General features: G+C 42.8%; 1 protein-coding gene across 1 annotated transcript in view; it reads left to right on the top strand.

Moving 5' to 3' along the window:
* Window positions 1–1688, top strand: part of LOC311119159 (E3 ubiquitin-protein ligase TRIM71-like) — a gene marked incomplete at both ends in the record, with an annotated part of 37812 nt that extends 36124 nt beyond the window's left edge. The window contains 3 exons of the mRNA XM_084193901.1: window positions 520–681; window positions 851–1045; window positions 1170–1688. Coding sequence (XP_084050027.1) covers window positions 520–681; window positions 851–1045; window positions 1170–1688 — 876 coding nt within the window. The remainder of the gene's footprint in view (window positions 1–519; window positions 682–850; window positions 1046–1169) is intronic.
* Between the last annotated feature and the right edge of the window lie 16553 nt (window positions 1689–18241).

Here is an 18241-nt window from a genome sequence, read left to right as displayed (position 1 = left end):
TTGCATACTTTAGAGAGCTATTTATAACTTGTCAGAAATGTCCAGATCAACTAGCCCATGTCAGCTAACGTTTTTTATCTAGGTTTTTTAGCCCATAGATTTTGTAGTAATGTTTGAGTCTCTCAAATATCACATGAATACACATTAGACATGGCTAAATGTATCAAATTGCAAGATGCAAGAAAATTTGCTTTAAAACTGCAACATTTTATCTGCACCTCATGACAGAATGTGTAGAATTGCAGGAAATAAGCTTTAAACCTGCAAAATGTTCTCTCCGCCAACAAGAGGGGTGTGAACAGTTTGTGTCATGAACAGTGCTTGTGCCCATAGAAATAGATGTGGCTCGTGCGCGCGTGCAGGGGGGGCATGGATGTTCCCCAATGCTGGGAGGGGGGCCTGAGTGAAAAAGTTTGGGAACCCCTGTCTTAAGCAACAAGAAAGTAATTAAACTTTAACATTGCAGCAATGTAGAATGTTAAGTTAGAATGTTAACATTCTCCCTGCCTGTGTTCTAAGGTGCTGGTGAAGTCTGGGCGGAGCTACGGCGCCCTGGGGTCCCCGGTGTCTGCGTTCGGTGGTGAGGGGGAGGGGGAAGGGCAGCTGTGTCGCCCCTGGGGGATCAGCGTGGACAAGGAGGGATACGTGGTCGTGGCCGACCGCAGTAACAACCGCGTACAGGTGGGTTTCATTCATTCAACTGGAATCCTAAGGAGAAATGGTTTTATGATGCTAGCTAGCTCTCTCTAGCCCTCTCTAGTGAGAACTGAAGCATAGCGTGTACAGTGGCAACCTAATATCACGTTTGAAAAAACAATGTTCTTCTTCTGCTACTGCTCCTATCATCCAGATCTTTAAGCCGTGCGGTGCGTTCTACCACAAGTTTGGCTCCCTGGGTTCTCGCCCCGGTCAGTTTGACCGTCCAGCGGGCGTGGCGTGCGACAGCCAACGCCGGATCATCGTGGCGGACAAAGACAACCACCGTGTGCAGGTGTTCACCTTCGACGGGCAGTTCATGCTGAAGTTCGGCGAGAAGGGCACTAAGGTAGAAACAATCAAACAATCTCACACACACACACACAAACACACACACACACACTCTTACTTACAGTATACACACACACTTTAGAGCTGAACTAATAATGATATTCTACTGTACTCTATTGTAGAACGGGCAGTTCAACTACCCCTGGGATGTGGCGGTGAATTCTGCAGGGAAGATACTGGTCTCTGACACCAGGAACCACCGCGTCCAGCTCTTTGGCCCTGATGGCTCCTTCATCAACAAATATGGCTTTGAGGGCGCCCTGTGGAAACACTTTGATTCACCGCGCGGCGTCGCCTTCAACCACGAGGACCACCTGGTCGTCACCGACTTCAACAACCACCGTCTGCTGGTGATCCGGCCGGACTGCCAGTCTGCCCGGTTCCTGGGCTCAGAGGGAACCGGTAACGGGCAGTTCCTGCGTCCACAGGGTGTGGCTGTGGACCAGGAGAACCGGATCATTGTGGCCGACTCTAGGAACCACCGGGTGCAGGTATTCGAGCCGAACGGGAACTTCTTATGTAAATTTGGCATGCAGGGGAGTGGCTTCGGACAGATGGACCGCCCCTCCGGTGTTGCTGTGACGCCCGACGGAGTCATCGTGGTCGTCGACTTCGGAAACAACCGTATCCTCAAGTTCTGAAGAGTTCTAATAACTATTTGCTTTCTTTCTTTCTCTCGCTCTGTTTTTTCTCTCTGTTTCTCAGTTTGGGAGAGGAAATAAAAGAGAGGGAGAGGAGGAATCAACAAACAGACACACAGAGAGGACAGTTTAAATAGAGAGACGATCAGAGTAGACGGAAATACGTTATTACGAAATTAAGGGAAAACGGATTTGTAGATAATGTTTTGTGTTTCTTTACTTTTAGCTTCAGATTGTTTAATCAGATTCCTGTGGTATACTGTATGACAAAGGGGACCACTAAGATGATTGATACTCAGTAGTGAAAGTGACAAAGAAGAGATCCACCATTTCTCTTTCTTCTTTTAAACTGCTCGGAGCTCTCTCGCTAAACTCTCCTCAAATCGCCATCTCAGGGACTTTTCTCACTTTTTCTTGAAATATTGAACCCTCTGCTCCACCACCTACCTCATCTAGTTCTTTATGAATGTACTCACACTCTCCGAGCAGAGGTCTAGTCCGTCAAGTTTTACAAAGAAGAAAAGAAAGTCTACCTCAATACTTAATTTTTTATTTAAAGAGAAACATAAAAATGTTTTTTGTTTGTTTGATATTTGCACAGGATGAATAGGATTCATGATGTGCATCTTGGGTAATGTGGTTTGTTGCTGAGACACTCGGACGCTGTAGTTCTACGCTGCATGTTTAGTTCTGGTTATAGAAGCCCAACCTGACCTGACCTGGAGTGTAGTCTGGAGCGTTCAGTGGTGTCATTTCATGTTATCTAGGTTTAGGGTAGCTTGTTAGTTAGTAAATCTCTGTTTAGCATTGCCCCCTCATCTCTCAATGTGTAGTGTCATGGCAGACTGTCAAAAGAAGAAGAGAGGGTTTTATGTAATGCCAAGCCTGTTAGACTGAATCAGCATTAGTTAGTTAGCTCAAGTCACAGGAGGAGACTGATGTTGACAAAGGTAAAACTGATCAGTAGAATCAGAAGAATCTCCTTTAAGCTTTACTAGTTTATTGATTATTGATCGTAGCGGAGCTGGGACAGATGCAGTTTGATGATTGGTTGAAATCATGAGGTAGTCGGTGTTGTTGTTGTTGTTATTGTGGGGAGATTGTCCCTGCTGTCCCAAAGTATCCAATTATCAATTGAATATTGTCAGGCATCATATAGTATTACAGGAATATGTTTATGATTGATTAAGCAAAGCACGCTGGATCTATATATAAGAAAAATAATGAAAATCCATATGCAAAAAAATATATAGTATTTGTCTACTCCGAAACAGAGTATTTTAGAAGTTTATCAGGAGTTATCAGGATGTTGTATCAGTTATTGAAAAAAATGTTATTGATTAGGAGATTGATTAGGAATTGTGTCGGAGTGACATCTCGTTGTGAATGATGCGGGTGGAGAACGATGCCTCCATAAAGAGGGCATCTTGAGTGGCTGTCCACAGGACGTGACCGACAGCGGTGAGAGCCAATAAGAGATCAGGGTTGGATTGTGGGTTGAATTGTGGGGCACTCCGATTGGCTCTTGGGGCCTAGAATTGAATCTAATCCCCTTGTGACGTCACTGCGAAGCCCCACCCTATTTATTGACTTCCAGTCAGGAATGCTGGAGAGAGAGTGTTCCGGAACATGTGCATGCAGACCAGACCTCTAAAAGATTGAGGTATAGAGCCCAGCTACTGGAGTCAACCAAAGGTAGAATTTCTGCACAACTGCCAACTGTAGGTTTGGCATCTAAAGAACTACAAATCGAAAGAAACACAAGACCCCTTGAAGACACTTTGTTGTTTAATCATTAGTGTTGGAGGTCTAAAACACTCCAACTCTCACCAAAAAGATGTGTTCAAAGCACTGTCAATGCCGACAGTCAGATGGGGAGAAGAGGAATATAGGGCCGTGGTGAAATATTATTAACATTCACACAGTACTGTGACATCTTGTTGAGACAAGAATCCCAGCCATATAAAACTCAATAGTTTTATGTAGCTTTGAATTTGAAGTACCTTTCAGGCCCATGTCTGAGGAGAATGTTGTAGAAAGGTCTGAAACCAGACCATGTCGCACAGCAACCAAAGAGTATCTGTGTGTGATTCAGTCTAGCATCACCACCTATGTTAACGTGACATTGCCATGAATGACTCATAACTAGCATCCCATATTAGCATTAGCATCTCAGCCGACACAACCATTGAGCGCTAACAGATTTCTGATTCATCACCTCTGAGGTGGAACTGTTAGAGGGGTTGTAAATCCCCCTTTCCCTTGTAAAGTTAGCCACTCCCTTAGCATATCCTAGCCTAGCGGTATGGGTGCTATTAGTGGGTCGCTGACTGAACTTCTTACCTCAGAGGAAAGAGCAGGCCTGCGCTTTCCAACCTAATTTCCATCAACTTTCACATCCCTTCATTTACCTCAACGGTCAGATACCTCAACATTTATATACCTCAACTTTCATATTCCTCACATTTACTTATGTGTATCTCAATTCTAATAAAGCCTACCTCAACCAGTAACTTGCATATACATACTGTTACAGTACCTCAATTCTCAGACCTCATCAACATACAAATGTAATTTTACAAATATACCTCAACACATATGACCTCACACTTTAAATACCTCTCAAGTATGTTGACTAGTAACTTATAAACCTTAAGTCTCTTATACGGACTGTATACCTCAGTTTCAGACTTTACTTTAAGTTAGTCTACATTTTTTAACATCATGTTACTTTTACCTCAACTCACAATTTAAATCATGTTACCTCACCCGTCGGACCAAAGATCTCAATCATGGTGTCTCCATTTCATTTGAAATGACAAGTTACAAATGGTCATCTCTCCACACTGTGTCCATGAGTGGGTTGTTTAGAAGTGTGGTGAATTATGCCTTTTAATCGTATGGAGAAACCAAATAGTGCAGATCTGAGAATTGTGCCAAAAAGATATCCGTGAGAGTTTGGTGCCAAATGGAGTTGGCATCAGAATGACACTGTCATAGACGGAGAACGTCATTGGACCATTATATCCTAGATATAAGTGTTTAGCGAATCAAAGCAGTTGTGGACAGATCCCTGTGCTTTGATTGGATGCACTTAGGAGGGCTGGCTCCCTTTTGCTTTACCTCATTATGCAGATCAGCAGAGCTGTAACCTGATTGGCCAACAGTGAGAGTGATTGCGATGTCACTGTTGGCTGATTAGTGATGTCAGAGGCACATGATCATGTAAGATTCCACTTGTCCTTTGTTGCGGTCCGTTAGGGGAGAGAGGGAGTGTTCTCTCTAAAGAGTTAAGGCCTCCATCTTACTCCCTTTAGACATACAAGAATTACCTCTAATTTCAGCACAATACACCATTTCTCCTCAGTAAGAACATTTACAAGTGTGGACTTTAGAGTTAGCGTAGTATTGGTTGAGGAGGATAGTAATTTATTTTGAGACAAGTCTAAAAGTCAAACTCTTTGACAATACAAAACTGTGGTGTATAGGAACACATTGAGTGAATAAGATGTTAATTTTTCGCATTAATAAGCCTGTTTATTACATGTTAATACAGCACATTAAAAGGCAAGTGAGTTAGAGTCCCCAGACCCTGCTGCTTAAAACCCACAACCGCTTCACCGATATGATCTGTCGATGGGTTTCAGTATTACTATATGAAATGTGTCGTCAAGTCTGCATCAATCTTTTTTTTATTAAGTTGCAGGAAACGCTATCTTTAAGATCCTTAGGTCTTCACTCTTAAAGAGGAAAAACATGTATTTTAAACTGTTTTGTTCATTGTTTTTATTTTTCATTTGTTGCATTCTTTCAACATTCTCTACAGTGAACCAACGTCTCACAGATATATAGGTGTTGTAAACTCAGATGGGTGGGTAGCTGAATCTGGGGATGGATGATTTTATCATGATTATATAGCCAAAGATGTGTGTTTTAGGAGTACATTGGATGTATTTAACCTTTTGACCTTTGCGATTGTATTTCCTGTTCCCAAGAGGCTCTGCAGAAGCCAATCAGTGCTCGGCTGGCCATGTCTGGAATCTTGAGATGGAGAAAAAGAGCTCAATTCGCCATCCCTTAAAACAAAAATGTAACAGAGCCAGTTAGTACAACAACAACTTTTAAAGCTACACAGTTTAAATATCTCTCTCTCTCTCTTTCTCTCTAAGTTTCAGATGTCCTTCTGTGTCGTCAGATCAGACGCTAAAGCAGTCCACTAGGGCTGTTTCACAGGGACCTGTGACATCATTTCCTCTCAACACTATTAATCCCCCCCCCCCCAATCCCCCCCACCACTAGTGTTTCCCTCCTGATGAAGACTGATTTACAATGCAGTCATTTTGTTTTTGGCCTAGTAATTACAACCTCATACACTCTCTGTGAAAATAAGCTAGGTTTCTTGACAAGTTTAGCCGCCTAGCATCGCTAGAATCAGTTGATTCCCCCTCACAATGATATCCAGGAAGTGTGGTGATGTCTTCTGAGCATGTGATTGGTAGCCTGTACTCTTGTTGGGCGGGGGTTTTATTGGCCCCTGTGGTTCTGTCCACCATTTTGTTTCTTGCCTCTCATGGCTTTAAGAGAAAATAAAAAGAAGAGACGTTTCTAAAAGTGAAACTGCACCAACTGGAAGTCTGCAAGATCTTAGACCTCTGTCAATGATTGTATCATCTTTAAAGAAAATAAAAAATACGGGAAAAAATGGAAAGATAAAAAATAAAAGAAACTCAGGTAGTTCTGTGTCCCTACCCTGTGGGTGTCACAGTGTAACGTGTCCCCCCAGTGATGCGGTTGTCACAGTGAAACTTGTCCCCCCTAGTGATAATGTAGTGAACCTTTCTGTTATGACCTCAGTACTGGTCTCATTGGTCACGTTCCAGGACATTCTTGTTTTGCATTTGCGCTGTGCAAACAATGAGATTTCTATATGGTTCCTATGCTTTTAAAACACCTCTACAGGCTTTGTGAGATGTGTAGCACAACTGTGGGAAAGACGGGCTGGAACGTGACCAAAAGTTATATGTGTGTCCGTTTAGCATATTACACATTAGTTCTCAATCTGGAAAATAAAAGTATAATTTTTTTTTGCTTTTTGGATAATCTCCCTCAAATGTACTGTTTTATTTTCATGTTTTATTTTTGTTACATTTTTCAATTGTTTGATAAACACAAAAGGACAAATACTCCAGATCATATGACTCTCTGCGACCCTTTTGGAATGTATTTTTTTGAAGAAAAGGGTTTGCTGGGAGTTCTTGTTGATTTTCGCTCACACCCTGTCCGTTGCTAGCAGGAACACAGAACAGGACTGATACTGTACTACCAACCAATCAGAGTCTGGAGAATTACAACGGATGCCACATTGTCATCCGATGGTCCATGCCAATGATGTTCCACTGATGTTCCACAATTTAGAATGTTACTGTAAAGGAGCTTTTGGTGACAATATGGCATCTTTAAGAATGTTAACTCTCAGTTTATCAACACTTAGAATCTCTGTAAGCCTATTTCTCCAGGGCTTAGTAATGCACAGCTAATTCAACATCACAGCTTTTAACAAGGAGTTGTCCTAAAAAGGTGTCTCGAGAAAACAAGGAGTTAACGGCTAGAGAAGTGGCCTTGTCTTAATAAAAATGTACACTGTTCTGTCCTGTATCCTGTGTGTGGCAGGTAGTGCGTGTGAGAGTGTGTGTGTTTGTTTGCTGCATCGTGTTGTTGAACAGAAATCCACTGAATGTATTCTCCTCAGTCCACGAGGCAGGAGGAAGGCAGGGACCAGCCAAGTTTAGATGGGTGATGCTGGCGCTTCCACGCTTCTATGTGTGTGTGTGAGTGTGTGTGTGTGTGGGCGCGCATCCATGTGTGTTTTGTGTTGGTGTACAATCACATACACACTGAAATTCTCTGCGAGGAGTGTGTATGTTTGTGTGTGTGTGCGCATAGGTGTATGCGTGTGTGTGTATGTGTGTGTGTGTGTTTCCCCCTCCCCTCCCACACTGGTCGGTGTGGAAGTGCCGATGTCAGGTCTTCAGTCTAAATTTGGCAAAGTAGACTATAATATATCGGTTACCTGCTACACTCTATCTTCTGTGGACTTTAAACGTTTCCTATGCAGTTATTTGGTTTACACTTAAATAAACTTGTATTTCTTTGATTTCTGACTGGAGCTCTTTTTTTCTTATCAATTGCAAAGCTATCAAATGATTAAGTGAGAATGTATGACCATTGTTATGATTATTTATTGTTTATTATAATGAAAGAATATACTTCATTACAAACACTCATGGAGGAATCTCGCCCCCTTCTGGAGAGAAATGACAGAGCAATGGAGCGAAATGACAGAGTCACAGTGTAACATACCTGAACCATGTTCCATAATAGAGCTTTACCACAGACAACATGCTGGAATAAATGAGTGGATGCTGCATGAAGCGCTACTTGGGGGAGAGGTAAAAAAACATGGACAATGACAACCATTCTCCACAGTAGGCAGATAGAAGGTTTGTGAGACCATCTAATGGTGCCTTGTGGCCCTAGATATTTACAGAAATCTTAAAGTCCTACTCCAGTCAAATGTTTATCTCATTTAACACCTGATTTACTTAACAAAAGGCATCTCAATAGGTGGTCCAGGTATGACATGACATGGCACAACTGAGCTCCTACGTTGTATAAGAGTTAGGATTACATTATCTAGACATTTGTCTAGCGTTCAGTGCTCCCTCCTCTCTCCTTTACCCGGCCATGGGAGCCCTGAGGCATAGAACAGAATATTAGTCAATTGCAAGTGTGTGCCTGCACACGTGTGTGTGTGCGTGCACCATAACAATTAGATTTTTTTTCGAAGCGCTCCTAGAACTCTGGTACCCTCTCCTGTTGTGCTGGAGGGGACAGAGCTGCATGCGTGCAAGGTCATGTTAACAGAGGCTGCATTTACACAGGCAGCCAAATTCAGATATTTTTCTTACGCCAATTGGTCTTTTAACCGATCACATCAAATATTTTTCAGAACTGATCTGAATGGTCAAAAGAACAATTAGTGAAAAGAATATCAGAATTGGGCTGCCTGTGTAAACACAGCCATAGAGATAGTAATATGGTTATGGATAATGTATGTAGGCTATGCTTCTAGTCTCATCTCTCTCATTTGCCCTCTCACCTCTTTTTCTCTCTCTCTCTCCCTCTCTCTCTCTCCCTCTCTCGCACAGAAACGTATAAACCATTCCTTTTCCATGTATCTCCATTCAGAAAGCTTTTGGGAAATGCTCATATAATTATACAACTGATTTAGTTGAGTTCTTGGAAAACAAGAATAGAAAGGAACATTGGGCTTCTTTAACTATTTATGGTGCAGCGGGGAGGGACGCAGTCGTCCATCAAACTAGTGGAACATACATTTAGTACACTACTGGAATGTACACTGTGTCCCCCTAGTGGCGAAAAGGGAAGTTGCAGGATATGCGATTATCCATCCTTAAATCAACAAGGGCCAAATCCTGAAATGCTTGTGTATAACTGGATTTTTGTTGTTGTTTCACAAATCTCCTATCAATGTTGTTGCATGATTCAAATACAAGTTATGCATGCACATCTCAAGTTGCCCATCCCTTCCCTACCAGACTCGGTACCGGTACCCCCTGTATATAGCCTCATTACTGTTATTTTATTGTGTTACTTTATTTTTTTTACTTTAGTTTATTTAGTAAATATTTTCTTAATTCTATTTTCTTAAAACTGCATTGTAAGTAAGCATTTCACGGTAAGGTCTACATTTTACATTTTAGTCATTGAGCAGATGCTCTTATCCAGTTAGTGAGTGCATCCATTTTCATACCGGCCCCCCGTGGGAAACGAACCCACAACCCTGGCGTTGCAAGCGCCATTCTCTACCAACTGAGCTACAGGGGACTACACCTATTGTATTCGCCTCATGTGACAAATAAAATGTGATTTGATTTGATTTGACATTGTATTCTTCAAATCTGGTCCAGGGTTAATTCACACCTGATGCAGTTTAATCATCAAGCCATTCATTATGGGGATCAAAAAGTGTGTTAGTGCTGGGCTGGAGCTAAAGCCTGTATGCCTTTAACTGTTTGGAGTAGCTGACCACTGGTTTACTCTGTACCAGCTGTAGTGGTACCAGCTGTAGTTGTACCAGCTCTAGTGGTACCAGCTGTAGTTGTACCAGCTGTAGTTGTACCAGCTGTAGTTGTACCAGCTCTATTTGTACCTGCTGTAGTTGTACCAGCTGTAGTGGTACCAGCTGTATTTGTACCAGCTCTAGTTGTACCAGCTGTAGTTGTACCAGCTGTAGTTGTACCAGCTCTAGTTGTACCAGCTGTAGTTGTACCAGCTGTAGTTGTACCAGCTGTAGTTGTACCAGCTCTAGTTGTACCAGCTGTAGTGGTACCAGCTGTAGTGGTATCAGCTGTAGTGGTACCAGCTGTAGTGGTACCAGCTGTAGTGGTACCAACTGTAGTTGTATCAGCTGTAGTGGTACCAGCTGTAGTTGTACCAGCTGTAGTGGTACCAGCTGTAGTTGTACCAGCTCTAGTGGTACCAGCTGTAGTTGTCCCAGCTGTAGTTGTACCAGCTGTAGTTGTACCAGCTCTATTTGTACCAGCTGTAGTTGTACCAGCTGTAGTTGTACCAGCTCTAGTTGTACCAGCTGTAGTTGTACCAGCTGTAGTTGTACCAGCTCTATTTGTACCAGCTGTAGTTGTACCAGCTGTAGTGGTACCAGCTGTATTTGTACCAGCTCTAGTTGTACCAGCTGTAGTTGTACCAGCTGTAGTTGTACCAGCTCTAGTTGTACCAGCTGTAGTTGTACCAGCTGTAGTTGTACCAGCTGTAGTTGTACCAGCTGTAGTGGTACCAGCTGTAGTTGTACCAGCTGTAGTGGTACCAGCTGTAGTGGTACCAGCTGTAGTTGTACCAGCTGTCGTTGTACCAGCTGTAGTGGTACCAGCTGTAGTTGTACCAGCTGTAGTTGTACCAGCTGTAGTTGCCTCTCTCTACAAGTTGATGTCACTATTGCCTTATAGTACACTTATCCAAAGAACGTAACCTTTCATACTGTTACAATGGTGCACTTGAGCAAACACACACACACGCAACACACACACACACGGGCCAGACAGAGTTTCAGTCACGACTCAGATGCCAGTAGGACACAACGACCCACAATACACCTGGCGAAACCCACCAGATGGTGGGGAAGTGCCTTTCAGTACACACACCAATAAGGATGACCGCAGACACACACCAATGAACACACATATGTGTGTGTCTGTGCGTGTGTGCGCAGGCAAGCGGGTGTGTGTTTTTGTGTGTGTATGTATGATTTTCAGTGTGTGTGTTTCTCAGAGGAGCCAATTAGCTGTATAAGGCTTATCTTGTCTACAAAGTGCCAGAGAAATTATCCAGGTTGCTACGCCTGAGTAAACGCACACATAATCATCCCAACAATCTGTTTGTTGTTCAACAAGAAGTTTTCTGTTGACAGAGCTCTACAATGTTCTCATGTCAGACTGAGGGCTCTATTCAATCAGATCCCCTTTAGCCGACATCCGCATAGCGGTTGTTTTGGTTGTGTCCGAGGTGGAACTGTGTTAGAGCTGTCAAATCCACAAGCGGCTCTTGGCATTATACCTAAAGCATTATACCTAAAGCATTATACCTAAAGCAGGCATTGCCATTGTTTACTGGGTGATTTGTGAAGTTTTATTTGTGCTTCCCATGACTGTGTTTTTGAATTTGAATGTATATATATATATATATATATATATACATATATATATATATATATATATATATATATATATATATATATATATATATATATATATATATATATATATATATATATATATATATACATACAGTACCAGTAAAAAGTTTGGACACACCTACTCATTCAAGGGTTTTTCTTTATTTGTTTTACATTATAGAATAATAGTGAAGACATCAAAACTATAAAATAACACATATGGAATCATGTAGTAACCGAAAAAAGTGTTAAACAAATCAAAATATATTTTATATTTGAGATTCCTCAAATAGCCACCCTTTGCCTTGATAACAGCTTTGCACACTCTTGGCATTCTCTCAACCAGCTTCATGAGGTAGTCACCTGGAATGCAATTAAATTAACAGGTTTGCCTTCTTAAAAGTTAATTTGTGGAATTTATTTCCTTCTTAATGCGTTTGAGCCAATCAGTTGTGTTGTGAAAAGGTAGGGGTGCCGGAGAAGATGGCTGCCGTTTTACAGCCCTCTAACCAATTGTACTATTATGTGTGTTTTTTCACGTTATTTGCAATTTATTCTGTACATAATGTTTCTGCCACCATCTGTTATGACCAAAAAGAGCTTCTGGATATCAGGACAGCGATTACTCACCTCGTATTGGTCGAAGATTTTTTCTTCAACGAGTCGGACGCGAAGGATATCCTACAGACACCCGACAAGGCCCAAATCCCCGTCATTCGCATGAGAAAGAGACAGAGATATCGTGGACGTAGGTCGGGGTGCCTTGTAAGGAGCCGACGGCGAGCGAGTAAACTGCCTCTTCCATCAATCCTATTAGCCAATGTTCAATCATTTGAAAATAAATTAGACAACCTAAGATTAAGGTTATCCTACCAACGGGACATTAAAAACTGTAATATCTTATGTTTCACCGAGTCGTGGCTGAACGACGACATGGACAACATACAGCTGACGGGATATACGCTACATCGGCAGGATAGAACGGCTGACTCCGGTAAGACAAGGGGTGGCGGTCTGTGTATATTTGTAAACAACAGCTGGTGCATAAAATCTAATACTAAGGAAGTCTCTAGGTTTTGCTCGCCTGAGGTAGAGCCCACACTATTTATCAAGAGACTTTTCATCTATATTTTCGTAGCTGTCTATCTACCACTACAAACCGATGCTGGCATTAACATTGCACTCAATGAGCTGTACAAGGCCATAAGTAAACAGAAAAACGCTCATCCAGAGGCAGCACTCCTAGTGGCCGGGGACTTTAATGCAGGGAAACTTACATCCGTTCTACCTCATTTCTACCAGCATGTTAAATGTGCAACCAGAGGGAAAAAAAAACTCTAGACCACCTTTACTCCACACACAGAGACGCATACAAAGCTCTCCCTCGCCCTCCATTTGGCAAATCTGACCATAACTCTATCCTCCTGATTCCTGCTTATAAGCAAAAACTAAAGCAGGAAGCACCAGTGACTCGGTTAATAAAAAAGTGGTCAGATAACGCAGATGCTAAGATACAGGAATGTTTTGCTAGCACAGACTGGAATATGTTCCGGGATTCTTCAGATAGCATTGAGGAGTACATCACATCAGTCACTGCCTTCATCAATAGGTGCATCGATGACGTCGTCCCCACAGCTGCCCAGTGACACAAGCCTACCAGACGAGCTAAATCACTTCTATGCTCGCTTCAAGGCAAGCAACACTGACGCATGCATGAGAGCACCAGCTGTTCCGGATGACTATGTGATCACGCCCTCCGCAGCCGATGTGAGTAAGACTTTTAAACAGGTCAACATTCACAAGGCCGCAGGGCCAGACGGATTACCAGGACGTGTACTCCGAGCATGTGCTGACCAACTGGCAAGTGTCTTCACTGACATTTTCAACATGTCCCTGACTGAGTCTGTAATACCAACATGTTTCAAGCAGACCACCATAGTCCCTGTGCCCAAGGACACTAAGATAACCTGCCTAAATGACTACCGACCCATAGCACTCATGTCTGTAGCCATGAAGTGCTTTGAAAGGCTGGTCATGGCTCACATCAACACCATTATCCCAGAAACCCTAGACCCACTCCAATATGCATACCGCCCCAAGAGATCCACAGATGATGCAATCTCTATTGCACTCCACACTGCTCTTTTCCACCTGGACAAGAGGAACACCTACGTGAGAATGCTATTCATTGACTACAGCTCAGCGTTCAACACCATAGTGCCCTGAAAGCTCATCACTAAGCTAAGGACCCTGGGACTAAACACCTCCCTCTGCAACTGGATCCTGGACTTCCTGACGGGCCGCCCCCAGGTGGTAAGGGTAGGTAACAACACATCTGCCACGCTGATCCTCAACACGGGGTGCGTGCTCAGTCCCCTCCTGTACTCTCTGTTCACCCATGACTACATGGCCAGGCACGACTCCAACACCATCATTAAGTTTGCAGAGGACACAACAGTGGTAGGCCTGATCACCGACAACGATGAGACAGCCTATAGGGAGGAGGTCAGAGTCCTGGCCGTGTGGTGCCAGGTTAACAACCTCTCCCTCAACATGATCAAGAAAAAGGAGATGATTGTGGTCTACAGGGACAAAAAGAGGACTGAGCATGCCCCCATTCTCATCGATGGGGCTGTGGTGGAACAGGTTGAGAGCTTCAAGTTCCTTGGTGTCCACATCACCAACGAACTATCATTGGTCCAAACACCCCAAGGCAGTCGTGAAGAGGGCACGACAAAGCCTATTCCCCCTCAGGAGACTGAAAAGATTTGGCATGGGTCCTCAGATCCTCAAAACGTTATACAGCTGCACCTTCGAGAGCATCCTGACTGGTTGCATCACCGCCTGGTATGGCAACTGCTCGGCCTCCGACCGCAAGGCACTACAGAGGGTAGTGCGTACGGCCCAGTACATCACTTGGGTCAAGCTTCATGCCATCCAGGACCTCTATACCAGGCGGTGTCAGAGGAAGGCCCTAATAATTGGCAAAGACTCCAGTCACCCTAGTCATAGACTGTTCTCTCTGTTACCGCACGGCAAGCGGTACCGGAGCGCCAAGTCTAGGTCCAAAAGGCTTCTCAACAGCTTCTAAACCCAAGCCATAAGACTCCTGAACAGCTAATCATGGCTACCCGGACTATTTGCACTGTCCCCACCCCATCCCCCTCTTTTACACTGCTGCTACTCTGTTTATTATTTATGCATAGTCACGTTAACTCTACCCACATGTACATATTACCTCAATTACATCGACTAGCCGGTGCCCCCGCACATTGACTCTGCACCATTACCCCCCTGTATATAGCGTCCCTCCTGTTATTTTATTTTACTGCTGCTCTATAGTTATTTGCTTTTATTTTTTACTTAACACTTTTTCTATTTTAATGCATTGATGGTTAAGGGCTTGTAAGTAAGCATTCACTGTAATGTCTACACCTGTTGTATTCGGCGCATGTGGCAAATACAATTTGATTTGATTTGGTACACAGAAGATAGCCCTATTTGGTAAAAGACCAAGTCCATATTATGGCAAGAACAGCTAAAATAAGCAAAGAGAATCAACAGTCCATCATTACTTTAAAACATGAAGGTCAGTCAATATGGAACATTTTAAGAACTTTGAAAGTTTCTTCAAGTGCAGTCGCTAAAACCATCAAGCGCTATGATGAAACTGGCTCTCATTAGGACCGCCACAGGAATGGAAGACACAGATTTACCTCTGCTGCAGAGGATAAGTTCATTAGAGTTACCAGCCTCAGAAATTGCAGCCCAAATAAATGCTCCACAGAGTTCAAGTAACAGACACATCTCAACATCAACTGTTCAGAGGAGACTGTGTGAATCAGTCCTTAATGGTCGAATTGCTGCAAAGAACCCACTACTAAAAGACACCAATAAGAAGAAGAGACTTGCTTGGGCCAAGAGCACGAGCAATGGACAATAGACCGGTGGAAATCTGTCCTTTGGTCTGATGAGTCCAGATTGGAGATTTTTGGTTCCAACCACCGTATCTTTGTGAGACGCAGAGTAGCTGAACGGATGATCTCTGCATGTGTGGCTCCCACTGTGAAGCTTGGAGGAGGAGGTGTTATGGTGTGGGGGTGCTTTGCTGGTGACACTGTCTGTGATTTATTTAGAATTCAAGGCACACTTAACCAGCATAGCTACCACAGCATTCTACAGCGATACGCCATCCCATCTTTGTTTGGGCTTAGTGGGACTATCATTTGTTTTTCAACAGGACACTGACCCAACACACCTCCAGTCTGTGTAAGGGCTATTTTACCAAGAAGGAGAGTAATGGAGTGCTGCATCAGATGACCTGGCCTCCACAATCCCCCGACCTCAACCCAATTGAGATGGTTTGGGATGAGTCGGACCACAGAGTGAAGGAAAAGCAGCCAACAAGTGCTCAGCAAATGTGGGAACTCCTTCAAGACTGTTGGAAAAGCATTCCAGGTGAAGCTGGTTGAGAGAATGCCAAGAGTGTGCAAAGTTGTCATCAAGGCAAAGGGTGGCTATTTGAAGAATCTCAATTATGAAATATGTTTTGATTTGTTTAACACTTCTTTGGTTACTACATGATTCCATATGTGTTATTTTATAGTTTTGATGTCTTCACTAGTATTCTATAATGTAGAAAATAATAAAAATATAGAAAAACCCTTGAATGAGTAGGTGTGTCCAAACTTTTGACTGGAACTGTAGATACAGTTGAAGTCGGAAGTTTACATACACCTTAGCCAAATACATTTAAACTCAGTTTTTCACAATTCCTGACATTTAATCCTAGTAAAAATTCCCTGTCTTAGGTCAGCTACGATCACCACTTTATTTTAAGAATGTGAAATGTCAGAATAATAGTAGGGAGAATTATTTATTCACATTCCCAGTGGGTCAGAAGTTTACATACACTCAATTAGTATTTGGTAGCATTGCCTTTAAATTGTTTAACTTGGGTCAAACGGTTCGGGTAGCCTTCCACAAGCTTCCCACAATAAGTTGGGTGAATTTTGGCCCATTCCTCCTGACAGAGCTGTTGTAACTGAGTCAGGTTTGTAGGCCTCCTTCGTCGCACACGCATTTTCAGTTCTGCCCACACATTTTCTATAGGATTGAGGTCAGGGCTTTGGGATGGCCACTCCAATAACTTGACTTTGTTGTCCTTAAGCCATTTTGCCAGAACTTTCGATGCTTGAGGTCATTGTCCATTTGGAAGACCCATTTGCGACCAAGCTTTAACTTCTTGACTGATGTCTTGAGATGTTGCTTCAATATATCCACATAATTTTCCTTCCTCATGATGCCATCTATTTTGTGAAGTGTACCAGTCCCTCCTGCAGCAATGCACCCCCACGGCATGATGCTGCCACCTCCGTGCTTCACGGTTGGGATGGTGTTTTTCGGATTGCAAGTACCCCCTTTTTCCTCCAAACATAACGATGGTCATTATGGCCAAACAGTTCTATTTTTGTTTCATCAGATCAGAGGACATTTCTCCAAAAAGTACGATCTTTGTCCCCATGTGCAGTTGCAAACCGTAGCCTGGCTTTTTTATGGCGGTTTTGGAGCAGTGGCTTCTTCCTTGCTGAGCGGCCTTTCAGATTATGTCAAGATAGGACCTATTTTACTGTGGATATAGATACCTTTGTACCTGTTTCCTCCAGCATCTTCACAAGGTCCTTTGCTGTTGTTCTGGGATTCATTTGCACTTTTCGCATCAAAGTACGTTCATCTCTAGGCGACAGAATGCGACTCATTCCTGAGCGGTATGACAGCTGCATGGTCCCATGGTGTTTATACTTGCGTACACCTCCAATTGAGTCAAATGATGTCAATTAGCCTATCGGAAGCTTCTAAAGCCATGACATCATTTTCTGGAATTTCCCAAGCTGTTTAAAGGCACAGTCAACCTAGTGTATGTAAACTTCTGACCCACTGGAATTGTGATACAGTGAATTATAAGTGAAATAATCTGTCTGTAAACAATTGTTGGAAAAATTACTTGTGTCATGCTCAAAGTAGATGTCCTAACCTACTTGCCTAAACTATAGTTTGTTAACAAGAAATTTGTGGAGTGGTTGAAAAATTAGTTTTAATGACTCCAACCTAAGTGTATGAAAACTTCAGACTTCAACTGTATATACACTACCATTCAAAATTTGGGGTCACTTAGAAATGTCCTTGTTTTCGAAAGAAAAGCAATTTTTTTGTCCATTAAAATAACATCAAATTGATCAGAAATACAGTGTAGACATTGTTAATGTTGTAAATGGCTATTGTAGCTGGAAACAGCTGATTTTCTATGGAATATCTACATAGACGTACAGAGGCCCATTATCAGCAACCATCAGTCCTTTGTTCCAATGGCACGTTGTGTTTGCTAATCCAAGTTTATCATTTTAAAAGGCTAATTGATCATTAGAAAAATATTTTGCAATTATGTTAGCAAGGCTAAAAATTGTTGTGCTGATTAAAGAAGCAATAAAACTGGCCTTCTTGAGACTAGTTGAGTATCTGGAGCATCAGCAATTTTGGGTTCGATTTCAAGCTCAAAATGGCCAGAAACAAAGAGAGAGAGAGAGAGTATGGAGAGAGAGAGAGAGAGAGTACAGAGAGAGAGAGAGAGAGAGAGTATGGAGAGAGAGAGAGAGAGAGAGTATGGAGAGAGAGAGTATGGAGAGAGAGAGAGAGAGAGTATGCAGAGTGAGAGAGAGTATGCAGAGAGAGCGAGAGAGAGTATGGAGAGCGCGAGAGAGAGTATGCAGAGAGAGAGAGAGAG

This window comes from Coregonus lavaretus (genome assembly GCF_964263955.1).
Source record: "Coregonus lavaretus genome assembly, contig: HAP1_SCAFFOLD_1511, whole genome shotgun sequence".
Taxonomy (NCBI): Eukaryota; Metazoa; Chordata; class Actinopteri; order Salmoniformes; family Salmonidae; genus Coregonus; species Coregonus lavaretus.
The sequence above is the reverse complement of the archived record's forward strand: the minus strand, read 5'-3'. Positions and strand labels throughout refer to the sequence as shown.